Here is a 20,427-nt window from a genome sequence, read left to right as displayed (position 1 = left end):
TTGTATGCTTGCACGTTCTTGGTCGTAACTGTGCATTTGAGACGAAGGTCGCTTATTTATTCATTCAACAGATATTTGTTGAGTACCCACTATTTGCCAGGCTAGTTATACAGTGGGTAAACAAAACAAAGCCCCTGCCCTTACGGAGCTTACATTCTAGTGTGTGTAGTGGGGTGGAGAGACGTCCAATAAAGAGATATATTCAAATTGTGATAAATGCTATGAAGAGAAAAAGAAAAGAAAGAAATAAAGGGATTGAGAGTGGATGATGCTATTTTAAATAGCCTGATAGGAGAAATCTCTCAGAAACTGTCATTTTAATAGAAATCTGAATTCTGGAGAGAGAGAGCAGGTATTCCAGATGTGACTACCTGGAAGAAAGGTAGTCCAGGCAGAAGGAAGAGTAAATACAAAGGCTCTGAAAGGGGAATTTTCTTGATGAGTTATTACAGATCAACAAGGAGCATGTTGGATTCCGCTCTACAGTGGAATCCAGCTCTGTCAAGCTTTCACACCTGCTGATCAATCCAGTGAAAGCAGTCTTATCAACTTACCAATCAACCACATTGGCAAATCCATCAGTCATTTCTCTCTCTCTTTTTTAAAATATTTATTTGGCCATGCTGGGTCTTAGTTGTGGCATGTGGGATCTTCTTTGCAGCATGCAGGATCTTTTAGTTGAGGCATGCTGGATCTTTAGTTGTAGCATGTGGGATCTAGCTCCCTGACCAGGAATTGAACCTGGGCCCCCACTGGACCACCAGGGAAGTCCCCATCAGTCATTTCTCAGTCCTTATATTACATGGCCTTCTCAGCGAGATTTGCTAAGACTCTTACTATAGGTGAGTGTTAGGAGGCTACTACTATAATCTAGCTGAGAATTAATAGTAATTTGGATAAAGGCGATGGGGGAGGTGGTGAGAAGTAGTCAAATTCTGGATATGTTTTGAGGACAATCAAAATGATTTTGCTGATGGATTGGATGTGGGATGTGAGAGAAAGAAAGGAGTCAAGGATGATTCCAAGATTTTTCCCTGAGTAAGTGGAAGAACAGTTTCCATTTGCCGAAACTGGGGGAAGATTGTGAGAGGAGCAGTTTGGCAGGAGGAATATTAAATGTCTGATTTAAGGTGTGTTAAGTTCATGATGCCTTTTGGAGTCAAGTGAAGATGTAGAGTAGGAATTTGTATATATGTAGGGTTTAGGGAAGAAGATGGGGCTGGAAATATAATTTTGGAAATTATCAGTATATATAAAAGACATTTAAAGCTTCGAGACTAGGTAGACAAAGAAATATAAATAGTATTTAAATCCTTGGGACTAAACACCCCAAGGAAGTGAGTGTAGATAGGGAAAAGTAGAAAGCTGGTTACCAAGTCCTTTGCCACTCTCATATTTAGAGGTCTGGAAGAGGCGAATCCAGGAAAGGGGAATGAAGAAACAGCTCATGAGATAAGAAAATTACTTTCACTTAACAAATGTTTCAAGAGCGAGGGGCCAAACTTTGGCAATCCATGTGGGAGGCCAAGCACTGTGAGGACTGAGAAATGGCCAATGGGTTTTACAAGGTGGAGGTCGGTGGTGACCGTGCCAGGATTGATCTTAGTGGATGGTAAGCAGTGAAAGCCTGACAGAAATGAATTTCAGAGAGGGAGGGCCAGGAAGAAATGGATGAAGAATGTGGGGAATGTGAGGAAGAATGTGGGGAATGTGAGTAAGACTGGGGGGAAGTTTTGTTTTTGTTTAAGATGGGATATATTATAGCATTCTGTGATCGGAATTATTTAATTGGGCAAGAAATTTGGGTAAAAGGAAAGAGAGGAGACAATTACAGGAATAGACAGAGGAGGTGGGATACCAGGCATGGTGATGGCATGGCTTTAGATAGCGGCATGCACAACTCACTGATTTTCAGGAGGGAGGCGGTGTGGCTAGGTATACTGCGGGCCAGCTGACAGATCTGGAAGTGGAAACACGAGGAAGTTCTTTCCAGATAGCTTTTATTTTCTCAGTGTACTAAGAAGCAAGGTCATGGCCTCCTTGGCTACATGTTCAGCCTTGGAAATTTCTTCACATCCAACCTTTCTTTCCATTCCCACTGTTCTCTTCCCAATGAAGACCCCAAGCTGGCCTGTGGAGAGTATCCTGGTGTGAAGAAATCAGCCTCTCCTTAAGACAGCCCTATACTTAGAGAAAGTCAAGGTCTCCACAAATTGATAGGCTCTTCAGCTGTGTTAAAGGATAAACACTTGGACACCTTTCAAGTAACCCTTCTGAGGTTTGTTGAGCCGGGACTGCTAGGTAGTCCCCTCTCCTGCTAAGTATCTCTCCCATTTGCTGAGTGTCATAAGGCTCCCCTTCTTGGGCTGATCGCAGGCACTTCACTTAGTGAGAAGGGTGCTCGTGTGTAAAAGGCCTGTAATTTATTGTGTTAAGGAACTGGACTGTGATTGCTCAGCTACTGGCTGGTAAGCCTTCCTCTCCTTTCCCACAGGGCGTATCAATTTTGAGTCTGTAGTCAATAATTTGGCTTGGTCGGCAGGGTCTGGAGTAGTAAGGATCTGGAGAGGCGGGCGGAGTGTGTGCGTGGTAGGACCTCTTCCTGCCTCATTTCGTGGAACTGTTTCAATTCAGAAAGGCTGTGTTGTTTCAGGAAGGATTATAAATTGAGCCTCAATGCTGGTCTAACCAGCCTCCATGTTATCACTCCCTACCTTTCTTAAAGATCTCAAAGTGGGTGTCTTGTTTTCTGTCTGGAGGCAATTTGACTTTCTGTGGTTCCTTCTTAGTCCAAAGGCTGGGAAGAGAGCCACATTCCTGCTAAGTTCATGTTAAACATTATGGCCCCTGGTCTATAGATGTTGTTTAAAAATGGAACTGGTATGCCAGGGGTGACCTGAAATTGCAGTTTCTCCTTGATAGTTCTTGAAATCAAGAAGTCATGGTGTTGGTCTAAGGAAAAAATTAGAAACTTCTATCCTGACGAGCTGGAATCATAGCATGGGTGGGAGGATGAGGCCTAAAAAGAGAGAGAACATCCTTACTTGCCTTCACAGATATCCAGGTGAAGTCACTGGGAAAATGACTCTGCTAAGGAATCTCAGCTTCTCCTCATTTTGCTCTTAGAGCTGAAACAACCCCTGTGCTGCATCAGGTGACCACCGCCTCCGGATTCCTCTCCTTGGGGGACACCAAGAATTCAGTCTGACCTTAATATGCTTTAATCTCATATGGTCCCCTCCCCATCTCTCTTAAGATACATTTCACCCCACCCCTATCCACCTACCTGTCCTCCTTAATTATCTTTTACATATGTCCAAATCTAACTAGTTCTTCAGGGCTCAGCTTAAACTCTATCTCCTTTGTGGAGAGATGGAATTAATTTAATAGGTGTCTATACTGAAAGCCAGGCACTGTGCAGTTTTAGCGATTCAGAGATGCACTAAGGATAAAGGATAGAACCCAACATCAGGGAGTTTGCACTGTAGTAAGGGAGACATTGTTAGAGGATAGTGTGGTAAGTACAACAGTGGGACTGGGTGTAACCCTGAAGAGGCTCAGAAGAGGGAGCTGTTACTTGTGTTTGTAGAATTGGAAAGGGTTCCTGGGGGAGATGACATCTGAGGCTGAGGAAGGGCCAGCTCCTCCAAGAGCTCTCCCTGAATTGAATGCCCATAGCACTTAAGCCTGGCCCCTCCATGGACACCCACCTTCACTGCCCTGCACAGTTGGTGCCCTTCGCTTATGAGTCTGTTTACATCCTATCTCCAGCTAAAGCAGGATGGAGATCTTGCCCTCATGCTCCCCATGGTCTGAGCACAAGGCCTGACACCTAATAGGGGCTCAATACATATTTGTTAAATGAATAGAATAAATGAATCCCAGAGACAGATTTTTCTTTCCCCAAACACTTGATCCAGTGTTTTCCTGAGCTAGCCAGGGGGATAAGTTCCTTCCTAAGGCTACAGGAAGAATTGCCAAGTCAGTGGAATGTCTCCCACTTCCTGTCCTTTGCTCTTTTGCTCTCTGACTCCCCAGTGTCCCCTGCTGTCTCCAAATGTGACCCAATTCCTCCCTTTCAGAGAGCTCTAGGCTCCAAAATCTTTCTCCAAAGAAACTACCCTTATTGATTAAACTATGGTACGCAATGGAATGCAGCTGTGGGAATGGTTGGGCATGAGGCTTTCCCATGTATACTTTTTCAATGTAAGTTTGATTTTGGAAACATGTGAATGTTCACCTATTTAAAAAAAAAAGGTGAGAAACCTAAACCTCATATCGAGGATGATGAAAATTCACCCAAGAGTGTAAGTGACTGATAGGTAATTGAATTTTCAATTTTAGCTTCAATAAATTATTTGTTGAATGAACACATGAAGATGTCCCTGTAGCAACTCAGGATCTAGACTTCAGTCCCTTACTTTCTCTTTCTCCCTAGAAAAAGAGGAGACCTCACACCTAGGGAGGGCCAGAGGCTGGAGAATAAGGGCACAGGGTACTTGAAGCCCTTTCTCCCAAACATGTCTTGTTTCAGGGACATGCCACCAAGTATGGGTTCTTTGATTCAAATTCCTTTCACTTTGATGGTCTCTATTCCCGGCTTCTCTTGGGGAAGAGGTGGAACTGATATTAGGACACTGATTGAGACCTCATGTGTTCATGATTAGTTGGCCTTGAAATTGGGAGAACCCAGGTTTTTAGGGGATTCCCTAGACCCCTTTCTCTAGCTCCGGGCTCGTATCTACCTACCTACTAGATGTTTCTCTGGGGTATCGCTCAGGCCCCTCATCATGTCAAAAAACTGCCTCATCATCCTCCACCCAAACCTGGTTCTCTCAGCCTCCTCATCCCCTTGAAGAGCCCTACCACACATCCAGTTACCCAAACAAATCTGGGTTTCATGCTGAATTACTTCCTCTCCTTTACCACTATCCAGTTTATATGCCCCACGCTACCCCTCAGGCGTGATCTAAACATCTTCCAAATCTCCAAATCTGGTAGCAACTCTCCAACTCTGCAGCCATTCCCCTCAGCCAGGCTTCACGCATCTGCTAACTGGATGATTACAGCTGTCTCCAACCCGGCTCCCACTCCAATCCACCTGCAGCCTTGCAGGTGAAGTCATCATTCCAAAATGCAGAGCTCATTATGTCATTTTCCCGCTTAAAACCCTTCAGTGGCTCCTAAGTGGCATTAAGGTAAAAGTCCAAACTCCTTATTGGGGCTTACAGGGTCCTTTAGAACCTGGTCCTATTTCTTTTCTCCTCCCATATATAAAGCCATCTGGGTTTGGTACTTCTGCTTGTAGGTAGATTTTTAACTGTTGATTCAATTTACTATAGTTATTGAATACTGAATAGTTATTCAGATTTTTATTTTTTCCTTGTGTCTGGGAAGTTATAGTTTCCAGGCAACTATCCATTTCAGATTTATTGGCATAAAGGTTTCCCCACAATATTATTATTTTTAAACAGCTGTAGTATCTAGTTATATGCATTTGAAAATTCCTAATATTATTTATTTTTTCTGTTATTTTTTTGTTTAGGTTTTTTAAAAAATTAATTTTCCGATTGAACTTGGTGTACCCCCCAAAAAATAATAAATAAATAAATAAAATTTAAAAAAATAAAAAAAAATTAATTTTCCTTTTTGGCTGCATTGGGTCTTTGTTGCTGCACACAGGCTTTCTCTAGTTGTGGTGAGCAGTGGCTTCTCTTGTGGAGCATAGGCTCTAGGCATGGGGGCTTCAGTGGTTGTGGCACACAGGCTCAGCAGTTGTGGCCTGTGGGCTTTAGAGCGCAGGCTCAGCAGTTGTGGTGCATGGCCTTAGTTGCTCCAAGGCATGTGGGATCTTCCCAGACCAGGGATTGAACCCATGTCTCCTGCATTGGCAGGCGGACTCCTAACCACTGCACCACCAGGGGAGTCCCTTTTGTTTAGGTTTTAATCTTTCATTTTTTCCAACTTTTTGAGGCAGATGATGCTTAGCTTATTGTTAGCCCACCTTCTGTAAGTATGGAAGTTGTTAGGATGTTTCTAAGTTTCCCTTTAGCTGTGTCTCACGTTTTCACATCTAGTATTTTCATTACCATATTCAGCTCTAAGCATCTAAAAATGTCCATCATGATTTTTTCTATAACCTATTAGTTATCTATAAGTGTGTTTCAAAATGTCCAATGGTATTTTTTATCTTTTTTTGAATGACTGCCATCTTAATTAATCCTTGGGTCACAAAATCACTCTCCAATCTGTACTTACTGGATATACCCTAGAACTTCCATTCCCAGAAACATGCTTTTTGGCCTTTGGAACTTCGTACATTCTATACCCTCTGCCCGGACACTCCTACTCAACCCTCAGGTCTCAGTACTTCTTTTATTTAAAAAAAATTCTCTGCAAGCCTGCCTTGAACTTCCAAATCTGGATTAGATACTCTTCTGCTTTTCTAAGTGCTCTCACACAGCTTGTACTTAACATTTTTGCTTCTTTTCTGTTTTTCTCACTTTTAGTTTCCTCCTGCAGACTCGTTGAAGACCTTGCTCAGTGCCTGGCCCACAGTAGGTGATCTGTAAAGAGTTGTAGAATGAATAGTGGATCTTACCCTCTCACTTGCTGGTAAAAATTCCCATTCTGGAGCCACAGAGAACGATACATAGCTGCTTCCCTCCCTCAGGTAGCGTCGTATCTATCATGTCTTTCTTCATGGTGCATCTCTGGTTGTTCATCCTGTTCCACCCAATGCCACCCAGGTCCCTGGGGGGCTTATTCTCTGGAGCAGGACTGGGGCTAGGCTGGACTCTAGCAGCTTCCCCTCCCCTGCTCCAGGCCAGTGACTCCCGGCACTGAGCCTTCTTGCCAGCAGGTGGCACCCAAAGCCTGAAAGCTGAACTACTCTGTTCCACGTTCCTTTTCTGAGCTGCTTGTTGGGACACATAACCTGTCTTGGGCTGTGCTTGGGCTTGGAGAGGACACTCTGGCCTGGGAACCTAGCTCTTGGCTCCCATGCTGCTTTCCTTTCCTCCTCGTTTAGTAGCTGTCGTTGTCTGGCCTTCCCTTTGTCTTACAGTTCAATTCAGTGCCTATGCTCCAACCAGATGTAAAACTAGGTGGGGTACTAAAAGCTATTAAAATGATTTTTATATATCATGTATGTTCTTATGCCCTCTTTCCTCAGTAACTCTCCACATTCTCCCTGCTTGTCCTCTTAGATCATCTAGGAAGCCCAGCTGAGCCCATCAAGGAGGCCTGGCTCCTGTCTTAGTTTCTTTTCCTCTCCAAAGTCTAAGGGCTAGAGATGGAGAGTTTTTTTTGTTTTTGTAGAAGTAGAGAACAATAACAAAAGTAGACAACAGTTGTGGGTGTGTAGGTGTTACTGACTTGGTCCTTGGACTCTTTAACCAACAGAAACTGGTAAGTGGCCAGACGAGGAATTCAGGCGAGTCTTTCCTGGGACAGGAGGGAGCGAGACAGGTAATAGGTGCCCCTACACTGCAGAGGGCAGGCTGGTTCCTTCAGCGGGGGGAGGATGGAGGTGGATGGGCAGATGGGGCCGGAGGGGTGGCTTAGGCGGTCTGCCCAGCCCCTTGGTGGTGCTGTGTGCAGGGATCATGTGTGGTACCCTGCTTTTGCTCCCAGCTCCTAAGTGGCAGTTGTTTGTGGCCTTTTATCTTATTGTTCATAATTGCCCAGAATGCGGCATGCCTGCAGTTATTTTTAATTCCTTTAATTTCTCTGTGTTCTGTGGCTTGAAGAGATATTTGTCCAGGTGCAAGTGTAAGCACTCCAGTAAAGGGTCCCAGGTGCCACCCTACCTCAGGAGGAATTTATTGAGGCACTGATGGTATCACTTTTACTTTGTCTGAGAAATATTTTTAAATTAGCTTTTGGTGGTAGACTGTTTCTTTGATTATGTCATTGCTTGGGGTCTGAACTTTGCGGCTGATAATCTCACAAAAATTAATCAAATTACAGCAGTGTTGTTATGGGTGAGCAAGTGATCTTTGGGAGGCAAAGGAGGGGCTACTAATCTTGTCTGGAAGAGGATCAAAGAAGGGACAGTTTGATCTGAATCTTTTTTTTAAAATTTATTTTTGGCTGCATTGGGTCTTCGTTGCTGCACGTGGGCTTTCTTTAATTGCAGTGAGCAGGGGCTACTCTTCGTTGCGGTGTGTGGGCTTCTCATTGTGGTAGCTTCTCTTGTGGAGCGTGGGCTCTAGGCGCACAGGCTTCAGTAGTTGTGGCACACAGGCTCAATAGTTGTGGTGAATGGGCTTAAGTTGCTCCACAGCATGTGGGATCTTCCTGGACCAGGGATCGAACCAGTGTCTGCTGCATTGGCAGGCGGATTCTTAACCACTGTGCCACCAGGGAAGTCCCTGACCTGAATCTTGAAGGCAGAAGGGAAGGTTAGTCTATCTCGGCAGAAGAAATAATGGGAATAAAAAGAGAAGCACAAATCAGCCTTTTGTATTCCCAAATGCTCCCAGCTTACCCCTAAACTTTGCTTACTAAAATCCTCTCAGCCTACTCATATGCTTCCTTGGTCAGGGACTTCCTTGGGGCAGCCTCTTCTGGGTAACTTAGCTTATATTTCTCACCTGCACACTTGCCCTGTTGTGCCAAAGTGTGGCTGTCCTGTCTTCTTGAGCACCTGGACCTCCTCTGCTTCCTCAGGCTCTCCTAGTTCATGGAGTTCAGTTGGAATTCCACATACCTGTGGTAGGTGCTCTTGACCCTGGGTTTCAAGATTTTGCAGGTGAGGTCCTTATCCCTTCCTGTTGTCCTCTGGTTTTCGGCTTCAGTGAACCCAGGCCCATTGGCAGGTCTCTTCTTGTGAGGGAATGAATGCCCCACAAAGGCTGTGAAAGGGACTTCTCTTTCAGGCTGGAGAAATGAGGACTGGGGAAAAGAGTGATTTGGGGATTATGGGACAAATTTAAGAAAAGGCTCACATTTTGTTGATGCCTCAGCCCTGGAGCACTGAGCAAGGCAAAGGCTACACTTGGGTACCAGGAATATGTACCACAAGAAAGGAAACAGCGGAAGATAGATGAGGTGCATGAGTGGCAAACTCCTTTGAGAGATAATCTAATCTGCTCCCAGAAAGGAGGTTAGAGGTGAGGTTGTTAAATTGCTCTGTAGAAAATGCTGGGGTTTGTACGTCCTTGTGGAGCCACAGGTGCAGACCCATGTCTCTGCTCTTCTCTGGCTGACAAACACTGCCTACCAACTTCTAGGCCTCACAGGGCGCCCTGGGTTTTTGGTGTGGTGGTTCTATTACATTGGATGCGAGACCCTACTGAGCCAGGGAGCACTACCAGAGGTGCTGGAGGATGCAGGAATTCTGGAGAAGAGCTGAGGCAGAGGTTTCTGGACCTGGAGGAAACCTCTAAGCCCATTAAGCTCAACCCTTTTATTTTATAGTTGAGAACACAGGTGAGAAAACTGGTTGCTATGGTTGTTTTCTTTGGCCGTGCTGCGCGGCTTGTGGGGGACTGAATCCAGGCCCTCAGCAGTGAGAGGGCAGAGTTCTAACCACGGGGCCGCCAGGGAACTCCTGGTTGCTACAGTTTTTAACACTTAGGTCCACTGCGCCAGATAATGTCTCATATCCCCCACCGCCCCATCTTAGCTCCTTATTGTGGCGCATGAGTAATCAAGGACTACGTACCTTGGTCCAGGATGAAATGCTATCCACTAACCTCCAAATGCCCTCACTTTTTGTTTATGCCTGAAGTGCCCTCTCAACAGGAAGAACCAGACTCTGGTGGAGAGAAAACAGGTCTGCTGCTAGCAGCGGAGAAGTGAAATGAAAAGGGCCCCAGAGGATCCTAAAATAAAGGAGACAAGAGCCTTTGTGGGGGGTGGTTTATTGCAAACTGTTATAATTAAAGTGATATTTTACAAGTGTTTAAGCAGAGGGCAGACAGGCTCTGAGCCAAGCCTCAGCTTCAGAGGCACAGGCCCAGAGGGGAAGTGGCACTTGCAGGGAATGCGAGCTCAATCACTGCTGCTCATTTAATAAGTACACTCGTGCAGGAGTCTTCTTAGGGAGCCTGAGAGGAAAAGAAGGGAGTGGAGAGAGCCATGAAGTAGCTACTTGAAATTCCTAATCTTGCTCCCTTCCCACTGTGCACTTCGCCTCACAGCGATCCTGGGGACTGACACAAATCCTTCCTCTGGCCCAGGCTTCCCACCAGCTCAGGGTGCCTGAGTCACCCTCATTATCATTCATCACTGATTCCCTTTTCTGCCAGAGGTTTTCCCAATTCGTAGCTTAAAAACACCAGCAGGAGAGGAAGCAAGGAATGTTCTTATTAATATAAATCCACAGCAGGGTGACTCGAGAACTGGGTGTTTCCCAGGGTTGGCAGGTACGTGGATGGTTCCCAGCATTCTTTGTACGTAGGGTGCTTGAATGGGTAGTACTGCCAAACGTGCCAAAGGTCTGCACTTTTAGGACTTGTTCATGTTTTTGAGAACCTCTAGGGAAAAATCACTGGTTCAGAATCAGAGCCTAGCAGAACACTAGGACAGGGGAAACTCGATGAATCCTGAGATCATTCCCAGGAGGAATGATCTCAGCACTACTTTCAGAAGTAGCAGCAGGGAGGGCTGTGCCAAGGCTCTGCCCAGGGGGCCAAGGTGCTTGGCATGGAGAGGTGGCTCCTTGTGCAGTTCTATGTTATGGTTTTGGCAAAGCGAAGTCCCAGGCAGTTTCCTGTGCACATTTCCACATGGCCTGCATGAGGCGGGTGAAGCCCATGTCTTTGGGCTTCTCCAGGCCTCTCATCAGCCGTTGCTTCATGATGGAAACAAATTCCTTATTGCTCAGCTCTCCGTTGCCTAGAAGAAGAGGCAAACACAACAGGGACAAGTGAAGGCCTTGGAACAAAGACAATGAGGAAATTCCAGTGCTCACATCATGTAGCTTCCAGAGCCTGGTACTCTCTCACAGCCAAATTCAATTCTCTTGGCTAAAAATGAACTGGTTTGTGCCTTCCTTGATGTTTCCAATTGCAACTCAGTGATAGTTCAGTGTAGTGTGACAGAAACTGAATGAGAATATATTATATGTCTGGTCCTGTGTTGAGAATAAAGAGATAAAAATGACTTTGTCCCTTGAAATACCATCAGGTTGTGGGAGAGACAAGAACGTTATTTCAATAATGTGGTAAATGCCATAATGGGGTAAAGAGAGGATGCTATGGGGGCACAGAGGAAGACTAACCCAGGCTGGAGGGTGCAAGTGCAGATCAGTAAAGGCTTCCTGGAGGTGACTCCTAAGTTGAATCCCAAAGGATGAGCAGGAATTGGCTACACAGAGGGGAGTGAGATGGGGGAGCCATTCCAGTAGTGGTAGTAGCATAAGCAAAGGCACCAGCAGGAAGCAGCACAGCTGTAGGAGAACTACAAGGAGTTAGGTATTGCTGGATACACAGAAGTGGGGGTATGGCCAGTAAACCAAAGAGGCAGGCAGGAGACAGGTCCCCAAGGATCTTGTATGCTCATCAAAGGGTTTGCACTTTATCTTCAGGGCACGAAAGGACTCGGAGAGGGGAGTAAGATGTAGTTAGACTTCCACCTTGGGTAGATTTCTCCAGCTGGTTGATAGCAATGGACTGGAGAGTGGCACAGCTGGAGTATGGGAGCCAGTTAGGAGGCTGCTGCCAATTGTCCAGGTGAGACATGATGAGCCTTTTCATGGTGAAAACCAAAATCAAAATCTGGCTTTGGGTTAAGCCCACTTTCTCATGGCTTCGCATTTGATCCTCTTAAGTGGCAGACTCTCAGGTCTGGAGGAGAACTTGGAGAGCGTCTGGTGTGACCAAAGGTCACCTCTCAAGCCGCATGGAATAGTAAGCGCTCCAATAGTAGAGGACAGTTACTGTTTGACTAGATGCCCAGGAGTAAATGTCTGCTGATTAAAAGAATGGTAGCCATTACTGGTGGTAACAGGAAACCAGCAAACAGACCTCTATTAATGATCAGTCTGGAAGAAAGTGGTAAGAGGGAATAAATGCTTTACTTCTGTGGAGAGTACTTGAAAACCTAAACGGGCCCATGTTTGTTGTCTGAAAAGAGCATGGGCAGCCTCAGAGATACCCTCACAGCAAGATTAAAACAAACAAAAACCCAGATAAAACTATGGTGCTAAAAGTTAGGAAAGTGGCCGCCCTTGGGGGTATAAGTGACTGGAAGGCAGCACCAGGGGGCTCTGTGGTCCTGCTAATGTGCTGCTTCCGGATAATGCTGGTTACAAAGGTGTGTTCAATTTTTAAAATGTATCATGCACCACACAACGGTATTTGCATTTTTTTGTAAGTATATTATACTTTAACATAAGAAGTAGCCTGGCTGGGCTGAAAGGTAATCAGTAATATGGCTTATTAAGAATGCAGTTAAAAGAATAAAAAGGTCTTATTTAAAGACTCTTAATATTTTGTATACAAAGAAGCTTAAGATGAAAAAACCTGAGGCTATTTTTATTTATTTATTTTTTGGCTGCGTGACTTGCAGGATCTTAGTTCTCTGACCAAGGATCGAACCTGTACCCTTGGCAGTGAAAGCTTGGAGTACTAACCACTGGATAGCTAGGGAATTCCCAAAACCTGAGTATATTTCATTCAAACTACTATGGGATTTGCTTCGTGCTTCCCTAAGGCCAAGGCTGACCAGTCTGAATGGCTTTTGTTACCTGTGAATCAGATATATGACTGAACGTCATTTGTGTGCATGTGTGATCTGTGAGTGCAACTCTAAATTCTGTGACAAACAAGTTTGAAAATCGGAATTCTCTGCCCTCTGGCATTTTGACCTAAGGTCTTGCACTGGTAGACATGACAATGGCTTTTAAATTTAACATCTACTTTCCTTTCTGTAGATTAAGAAAATAAGCCCCATTTACCACCCAAAGCAAAGGCAACAAAAGCAAATATAAACAAGTGGGATTATATCAAACTAAAAAGCTTCTGCACAGCCAAAGAAACCATCAACAAAATGAAAAGGCAACCTACTAGATGGGAGAAAATATCTGCAAATCACATACTGATAAGGGGTTAAAATGCAAAATATATAGAGAACTCATGCAACCCAATAACAAAAAACCAAACAATCTGATTAAAAAATGCACAGAGCACCTGAATAGATGCTTTCCAAAGAGGACATATAGATGGCCAATAGACACATAAAAAGATGCTCAACATCACTAACTATCAGGGAAATGCAAATCAAAACCACAATGAGATATCCTCATACCTGTCAGAATGGCCACCATCATCATCAACAACAGCAACAACAGCAGCAGCACTATTTATAAGAGCTAAGACACAGAAACAACCTGCGTGTCCACGGACAGATGAATGGATAAAGAAAATGTGGTGTGTGTGTGTGTGTGTGTGTGTGTGTGTGTGTGTATTGTGTGTATGATGGAATATTATTCAGCCATAAAAAAGAAGGAAACTTTGTCATTTGCGACAACATGGATGGACCTTGAGGCCATTATGCTAACTGACATAAATTAGGCAGAGAAAGACAAATACTGTATGATCTCACTTATATGTGGAATCTAAAAGCAACAAAGTAACTGAGTTCATAGATATATAGAGAATAGATTGGAGGTTGCCAGAGGTGGGGGGTGGGGAGGGACAAATTTTGGTGAAGGGAGTCAAGAGGTACAAACTTCCAGTTATAACATAAATAAGTCATGGGGATATAACGTACAGCATGAAGACTATATTTAAAAACACTGTATTGCATATTTGCAAGTTGCTAAGAAAGTACACCTTAAAAATTCTCATAAGAAAAAAATTTGTAACATGTATGGTGGCTAGAATTATGGTGATCATTTTGCAATACACATAAGTATTGAATCATTATGTTGTGCACCTGAAACTAATATAATGTGTTTTCTTTTAGTTAATTAATTAATTTTATTTTTGGCTGCATTGGGTCTTCGTTGCTGCGCAGTCTTTCTCTAGTTGCAGTGAGCGAGGGCTACTCTTTGTTGCAGTCTGTGGGCTTCTCACTGCGGTGGCTTCTCTTGTTGTGGAGCACGGGTTCTAGGCACTCGAGCTTCAGTAGTTGTGGCTCGAGGGCTCTAGAGCGCAGGTTCAGTAGCTGTGGCGCACAGGCTTAGCTGCTCTGCAGCATGTGGGATCTTCCCGGACCAACGCTTGAACTCATGTCCCCTGCACTGGCAGGCAGATTCTGACCCACTGTGCCATCAGGGAAGTCCCACTAATGTAATATTATATGTCAATTATATCTTTTTTTTTTTTTTTTTTTGGGCGCACGAGCTTAGTTGCTCCGTGGCATGTGGGATCTTCCTGGAGCAGGGATCGAACCCGTGTTCTCTGCACTGGCAGGCAGATTCTTAACCACTGTGCCACCTAGGAAGCCCTGTCAATTATATCTTAATTAAAAAATGAGGCCCCAGAGGTTAAATGATTTTTTAAAAGGTAACAGAGGTAGATTTTGACAGAGCTTCCTTCTAAAGAGGCTAGAAAATCAAACATTTCCCAGGACTTCCCAGGAGAAGAGGGGAACTGTGAGGCTTGCTGCCATTACTCCCATATTCACTTCACAAACCAGCTCCTGGATACTGGCTTCAAAAATTATAAAAATAAATGTTCTTTGGAAAAAACTCAAACCACCTAAAAGTGATGAGAGCAAAAACAAAATCTGGGGGCTTTCCTGGTGGCGCAATGGTTAAGAATCCACCTGCCAATGCAGGGGACATGGGTTTGAGCCCTGGTCCGGGAAGACCCCACATGCCTCAGAGCAACTACGCCCATGCACCACAACTACTAAGCCTGTGCTCTAGAGCCCTCGAGCCACAACTACTGAGCCCACGCACCACAACTACTGAAGCTCTCGTGCCTAGAGCCTGTGCTCTGCAACAAGAGAAGCCACTGCAATGAGAAGCCCACATACCACAGAGAAGAGTAGCCCCCACTCTTCACAACTATAGAAAGTCTGAGCACAGCCACAAAGACCTAGCACAGCCAATAAAATAAATAAATAAATAAATAAATTTATATTTAAAAAAAAAACCAAAAAAACCAAAAACAAAATCTGGGAAGAGTTACTCTCTCTGTAGCAGTGCTGTCCATGAGAACTCTCTGCGATGAGGGAAATGGTTTTTATCTGTGCTATTCAATACAGGAGCTGCCAGCCACACGTGACTACTGGAGGAAGTGAGTTTTAAATTGTAATCAATTTAAAATAATTTAAATTTAAATAGCCACATGTAACTAGTGGTATCATATTGGACAGGGCAGCTCTACAGAATAACCACCCTTCCCTGTGGATGTGGACTCTCCTTGTCCTCACACTGGGGCTTCTTTCACTCAAACCTCAGTTGTGGGTGCAGGGGACAGATTTAAATAACTCAAGTTCAACTTAAAAAAAGTTAATGAACACCTGTTATGTGCAAAGTAATATCTGAGGTCCTATTGTGGGGGAGGGGGGATCCAAAGGTGACTTTACCCATAAAAAGCTCACAATTTGGTAGGGACATTGTCACATACACAGAGATAGAGTATAAAATGCAGTGATGTGGACAAATTGAACCAAGTTAAGGAATTAAAAAACCAGAGTGATTCATTATGCTGGGATCAAAAGGGAAGGTTTCACATATGCAGGAGCTTCTGACCTGGTTCTCGAATTCTATGAGCCTGGCTTCCTGGAGGAAGATGAAGAATGAATCCTGGCTGTGAGACAGGGAATGGAGGTAATATAGTACAGAGGGAGACAGTGCAGTTTGGTTCAAATCCTGGATTTGCTATCTACTACTACCTTTGTGATCCAGGGAAAACTACTTAACCTCTTTAAGTCACAGCTTCCTTATCTGTAATATGTGGTTAATAACTATTCCTTTGTCAGAGGATTAAATGAGCAGCTTGCACAGTGTATCTGGCTCACAGCAAGCAATAAAAAAACTGTGAGATAACTAATAAGAACCTACTGTATGGCACAGGGAACTCTACTCAATACTCTGTAATGGCCTACGTGGGAAAAGAATCTAAAAAAGAGTGGATATATATATGTATAACTGATTCACTTTGCTGTACACCTAAAACTAACACAACATTGTAAATCAACTAAACTCCAATAAAAATTAAAAAAGAAACAATTTAAGGCAAAAAAAAAAAAAAAGAAGAAGAAGAAAAAGAGAAGAAAAAATTGTGAACCTCCATAGTATCATCTTTGTATCAGCCAACAGAGCTGAGAAATAAGGCCTGAGCAGAACCAGGGTCTCTTAAATGGGCTAAACTGCAGAGTGCTCACAGACACCACAGACTAAGCTGTGGGGCTGGAATGCTATGATGGGATGTAAACGACTGAAATGTGTCCTGGGAGGTGGAGTGATCAGGACCATCTTCTTCCTAGAGACATTCAAATACTTGAGTGCTCCTATCTAGTAAGCAGTGAGGTTGGTCTAGTATTTTGTTTCTTTTTTATTTTTCTTTTTTGGCTGCAGGCATGAGGCATCTTAGTTCCCCAACCAGGAATTGAACCTGTGCTCCCTGCAGTGGAAGCACAGAGTCCTAGCCACTGGACCTCCAGAGAATTCCTTTGTTTCTATTTTTAAGATCCTGGGGTCATAAATGAATTTAGGCCTACAGGCAAATTGGAATTATGAGAAGAAATGGAGAACACAAACCAGGACCAGGGGTGATATTTCTCAATGTCATGATGCTGAGCTACTGTTGTGGGAAAGGGGTTAAGTTGAAGTGTTCTAGGTTGGTACGCTGGAGCTGTCTGCAAGGCTCCATCATAAACAGTGTCTACTTCAAGGGCAGTAAGGCTCGGTTTTCCTGCTGGACTCCAGAGGGCCCCACTCACCATCACAGTCAAAGAGCGCAAACACCACATCACACACGTGATCTGAGAGTTCCACTTTGGCCACTGTCCTGGCTACCTGCTGCATGGTCACTGAAAGAAGAAAGATGGTGAGTTAGCACAGCAGAGGGATTTTCATTTTGCTTTCTCTGAATGGAAGGGTAAAACTATTCAGTCATGATAAAAAATTTTCAAGTGTATTTAAGTCACATTTAAGAAAATGATAATTCTCTTTTTAATCCATAACCTTTTCACTTCAGGTTCCATTTTTTTTCCCACTGCTGCCACACTTTAGGAGGTATACATAATTAAGAAAGAATGCGTGATACTAAGTTCATAAAGAAAGTAGATTAGAGGTTACCAGGGGTTGGGAAGTTAGTGATTAATGGGTACAGATTTTCTGTCTGGGGTGATGGAAAAGTTTTGGAAATAGTGGTGATGGTTGTACAACATTATGAATGTAATTAATGCCACTGACTTACATACTTAAAAGAACACCTGATATTACTATAGTCTCCATCTTAGCATTTCACTCCCACTAGAAAGAACACAATAATAAAAAATCAGGGAAATAATGAGGCAGCAGAAGGATGGGGAGGTGGGGAACAAGGAGGCTCGTTTGAGTGCGCTGAGGCTTCACCCACCAGTTGCTGACTGACAGCGGAGAACCTTCATGGCTGAGCTCCTGCCCCTCCTCCTGACAGGTATTCCATCAGCCACCTCGTTGTTTCCAGCTGTGCCCCTTGGGAGAAGCAGTGGCCCCCATCTCACTAGATCAGAATACAGCCTTTTTTTTCTTTTTTCAGACTTCATCAGAAAATCTCGTCTCTCTTGCCATTTTCTCTTTCTCTGACATTTACTGTTAAACACTAGCAATCATGTGAGAACTGGGTTCTCATGAAAAACAAGCCAGGAAGGACTAGGCAATCTCCCGTCTTCTCTGCCGTTTTTCTTCAAGCCTGATCCAGCTACATCTATAAATTATGTTATTGCTTATAGACACACTCTTAAGTGAGGTAAAGCTCAGAGGAAAGAAAAATACGAATTTCTATTTATGAATCAACTAGCAACGAAGTAAGTGTTCATATGTATAAACCTTAGGTTAGATTCTTCCAGAAGTAACATGAACTTAAAGTCAGTGTGACCTCTCTGCTTATTTCATTCCTATAATTTCCATTCTTTCTTGTCATCTTTTTCTGCATTTGATCTTTCACTTCACCTCTATGGCCGCCACATATTCACCACAGTGCCCCCAAGGTCAGCTGATCAAATGCTAGAACAATGTAGAGGAGCGAGGTGACGCAGTAGAAAAACTGTGCTTGCAGTCACAAGACCTGAGCTCTAGTCCTGGCTCCACCAACTTGCTGTGTGACCCCGATGGAGTCACCTAATCTCTTTAGATATAATGTTCTCACATTCAAATGAGGGGATGCCACAAGGTAACTGCTGAGGTGGCTGAGTAGTGTAAAGAATGGTTTATTGGCACTTTCTAGAATCTGAGGGTGAGGGATAGGGGTGGAGGTGCATAGAAACAGCCGAGGATCTTGTGTGGCGAAGGACAGAAGAAAGGTATAAAGGCCACAAGCTGGGCTGTGCCTCAGTGTCCACAGCCTCTGGCTGGAGGGGAGACTAAACTGCTCAGGAGGGCGGGAAGAGCCAGATTCCTCCTGCTGGGCTTTAGGTTACTGCTCATACCGCCCTTCCTCCCAGGATGTGAGATAGTGTGAAAGAGGAATCAACATCCTTGGAACTAAAAGACTTAAGCAGAATATATGTTATCGTGTGGATGTTCACGAGACGTGGTTAAGTGCTGACAGGGGAGATGGGGCCTCTACAAGGCTGTAAAATTTCTAAGGTTTAGAAAATTAGCCTTGTAGGTCTAGACACTTGATTCTCTCAGCTGGCTCAGGAGGAACTGATTCCTGTTAACTAAATGGCCCAGGGAAGGAAGAGAAACCAGAAGGCCAATTTACAACGAAAACAGTAACTGTTAAGAGAACTAAAGTGATGACAGCTGGCCACTATATTTCTCGGTAGGAAAATCTACTAAGGACACAATTCACCTCAGAAGACTTCTCAGTGAAAAAGAGAATCAGATCAGAAGCCATTGGGTGCTCTCAAACTGTGATCATTTACTGAATTACCCTTTGTGGGTACAGAAATGTGTCTGGAGAAGTGGCTCAAAACCTGTTCCATATCAGATAACACGGACGCTTTATGTTAATCATCCCTTTCTCTGTCAATGCTTGTTAACCATGCCTGTGTCACACCAATACCACACCGGTTATAACTGATAACTACCTCTTTTTCTCTCTTTTCCAGTTCCATTCTCTCAGAGCAGAGTGCCTATTGCCAATTCTTCTTCTTTCTTTTCTTTTTTCTGGCCACACTGCATGGCATGTGGGATCTTAGTTTCCTGACCAGGGACTGAACCCTTACCCCCTGCAATGGAAGCACGGAGTCTTTATCACTGGAATGCCAGGGAAGTCCCTGCCAATTCTTCTTGATACTCCAAGTGCCCAACCTTTTCCCCATGAAGACAGACACTTTTCTCTAAATAAACCATTAACTAAATAATATCCAAGAATGTCAGTGAGAGCTCTTGGCTTTTTTTTTTTAGTGAAAAGCTCATTAAAGTGGTATTAAGTGGTTGCAGAATAGGGACTTCTGGAAGCCACCGTCGGGAATGCCTCATTACAAATGCCATCTCTTGACAGAACAGTTACAGAATGTGTTCCATCTCACATGGAGAGGGCTCTGATGCCACCTGTACTACAGGAGGAAAACTGGGGCTGCTAAGTTATTCAAACCACTGGGATGTTATCAGCCAGCAAAGAGTTTGGCTGGGGTGCCCTTTCACAGTCCAAGATCCTCAGATAGGTCCCCAGGTGTAAATCAGAGCAGTGGAGGAAACAAACATTAAACTAGCTGCTGAGCTGTCCAGCCAAGAGCACTTGGGACAAGTAGGATGACAGCAGATTAGAAGCCAAGTGCTTGACAGCTGGTCCTGAGAGTTGGCTCATTCAGATTTGCTTCCACATCTCTGAACCATAAAGTCATAATTAAATCACAGCAAGGAGAACAATCCCCCACCTCCTCTGCCCCAGATCACAACTTCCCCATATGGACCAGTTGTTGGTACTGGAATCTGGGCCTCCCCTATTTGATGATGCTAACTGATTGATGGTTGGGATTCTAATCTGAAAGATATCTCTATGGAGCATGAAGTCACCCTGGAGAAGGCCTAGGTTTCCAAGGCCTATCTATTCCTTTGGTACAAATATGGCCCAGCTGCCTGAACAATAGATGAACATGAGATTGGGTGATTTCTACTAGACTGGGGTAGGGAGGAATTTGCAGAAGCACGCTCAATTGGCACTCAAAAATGTGTTAACCATCTGGCTCTCTGAAAAGTCCAGGCAGAATGTGAGTTGTGTCAGGCCCCCAGTTTACTCTCTGGCATAGTCCATGACTGGACAATTCAGCAGCAGAAAGAAACACATACTGAGTTTGTGTGACTATAATGTCAGAAGCTATATTACATGAAACTATCTATTCACAACAGTAGTCGAACCAAGGAAA

At 44.1% G+C, this 20,427-nt stretch overlaps 1 protein-coding gene across 2 annotated transcripts in view; it reads right to left on the bottom strand.

Moving 5' to 3' along the window:
• Nucleotides 1–9,852: 9,852 nt before the first annotated feature.
• Nucleotides 9,853–20,427, bottom strand: part of MICU1 (mitochondrial calcium uptake 1) — a 234,429-nt gene continuing 223,854 nt past the window's right edge. For both annotated transcript variants that reach the window (XM_057734250.1, XM_057734251.1), the window contains 2 exons: nucleotides 16,849–16,938; nucleotides 9,853–10,845 (listed from right to left, as the gene is read on the bottom strand). In XM_057734250.1, the coding sequence (XP_057590233.1) occupies nucleotides 10,685–10,845; nucleotides 16,849–16,938 (251 nt within the window). In that variant the 3' untranslated portion in view covers nucleotides 9,853–10,684. The remainder of the gene's footprint in view (nucleotides 10,846–16,848; nucleotides 16,939–20,427) is intronic.

The sequence above is a fragment of the Hippopotamus amphibius genome, chromosome 5 (genome assembly GCF_030028045.1).
Source record: "Hippopotamus amphibius kiboko isolate mHipAmp2 chromosome 5, mHipAmp2.hap2, whole genome shotgun sequence".
NCBI lineage: Eukaryota > Metazoa > Chordata > Mammalia > Artiodactyla > Hippopotamidae > Hippopotamus > Hippopotamus amphibius.
This window is presented reverse-complemented; position numbering and strand designations above follow the sequence as displayed.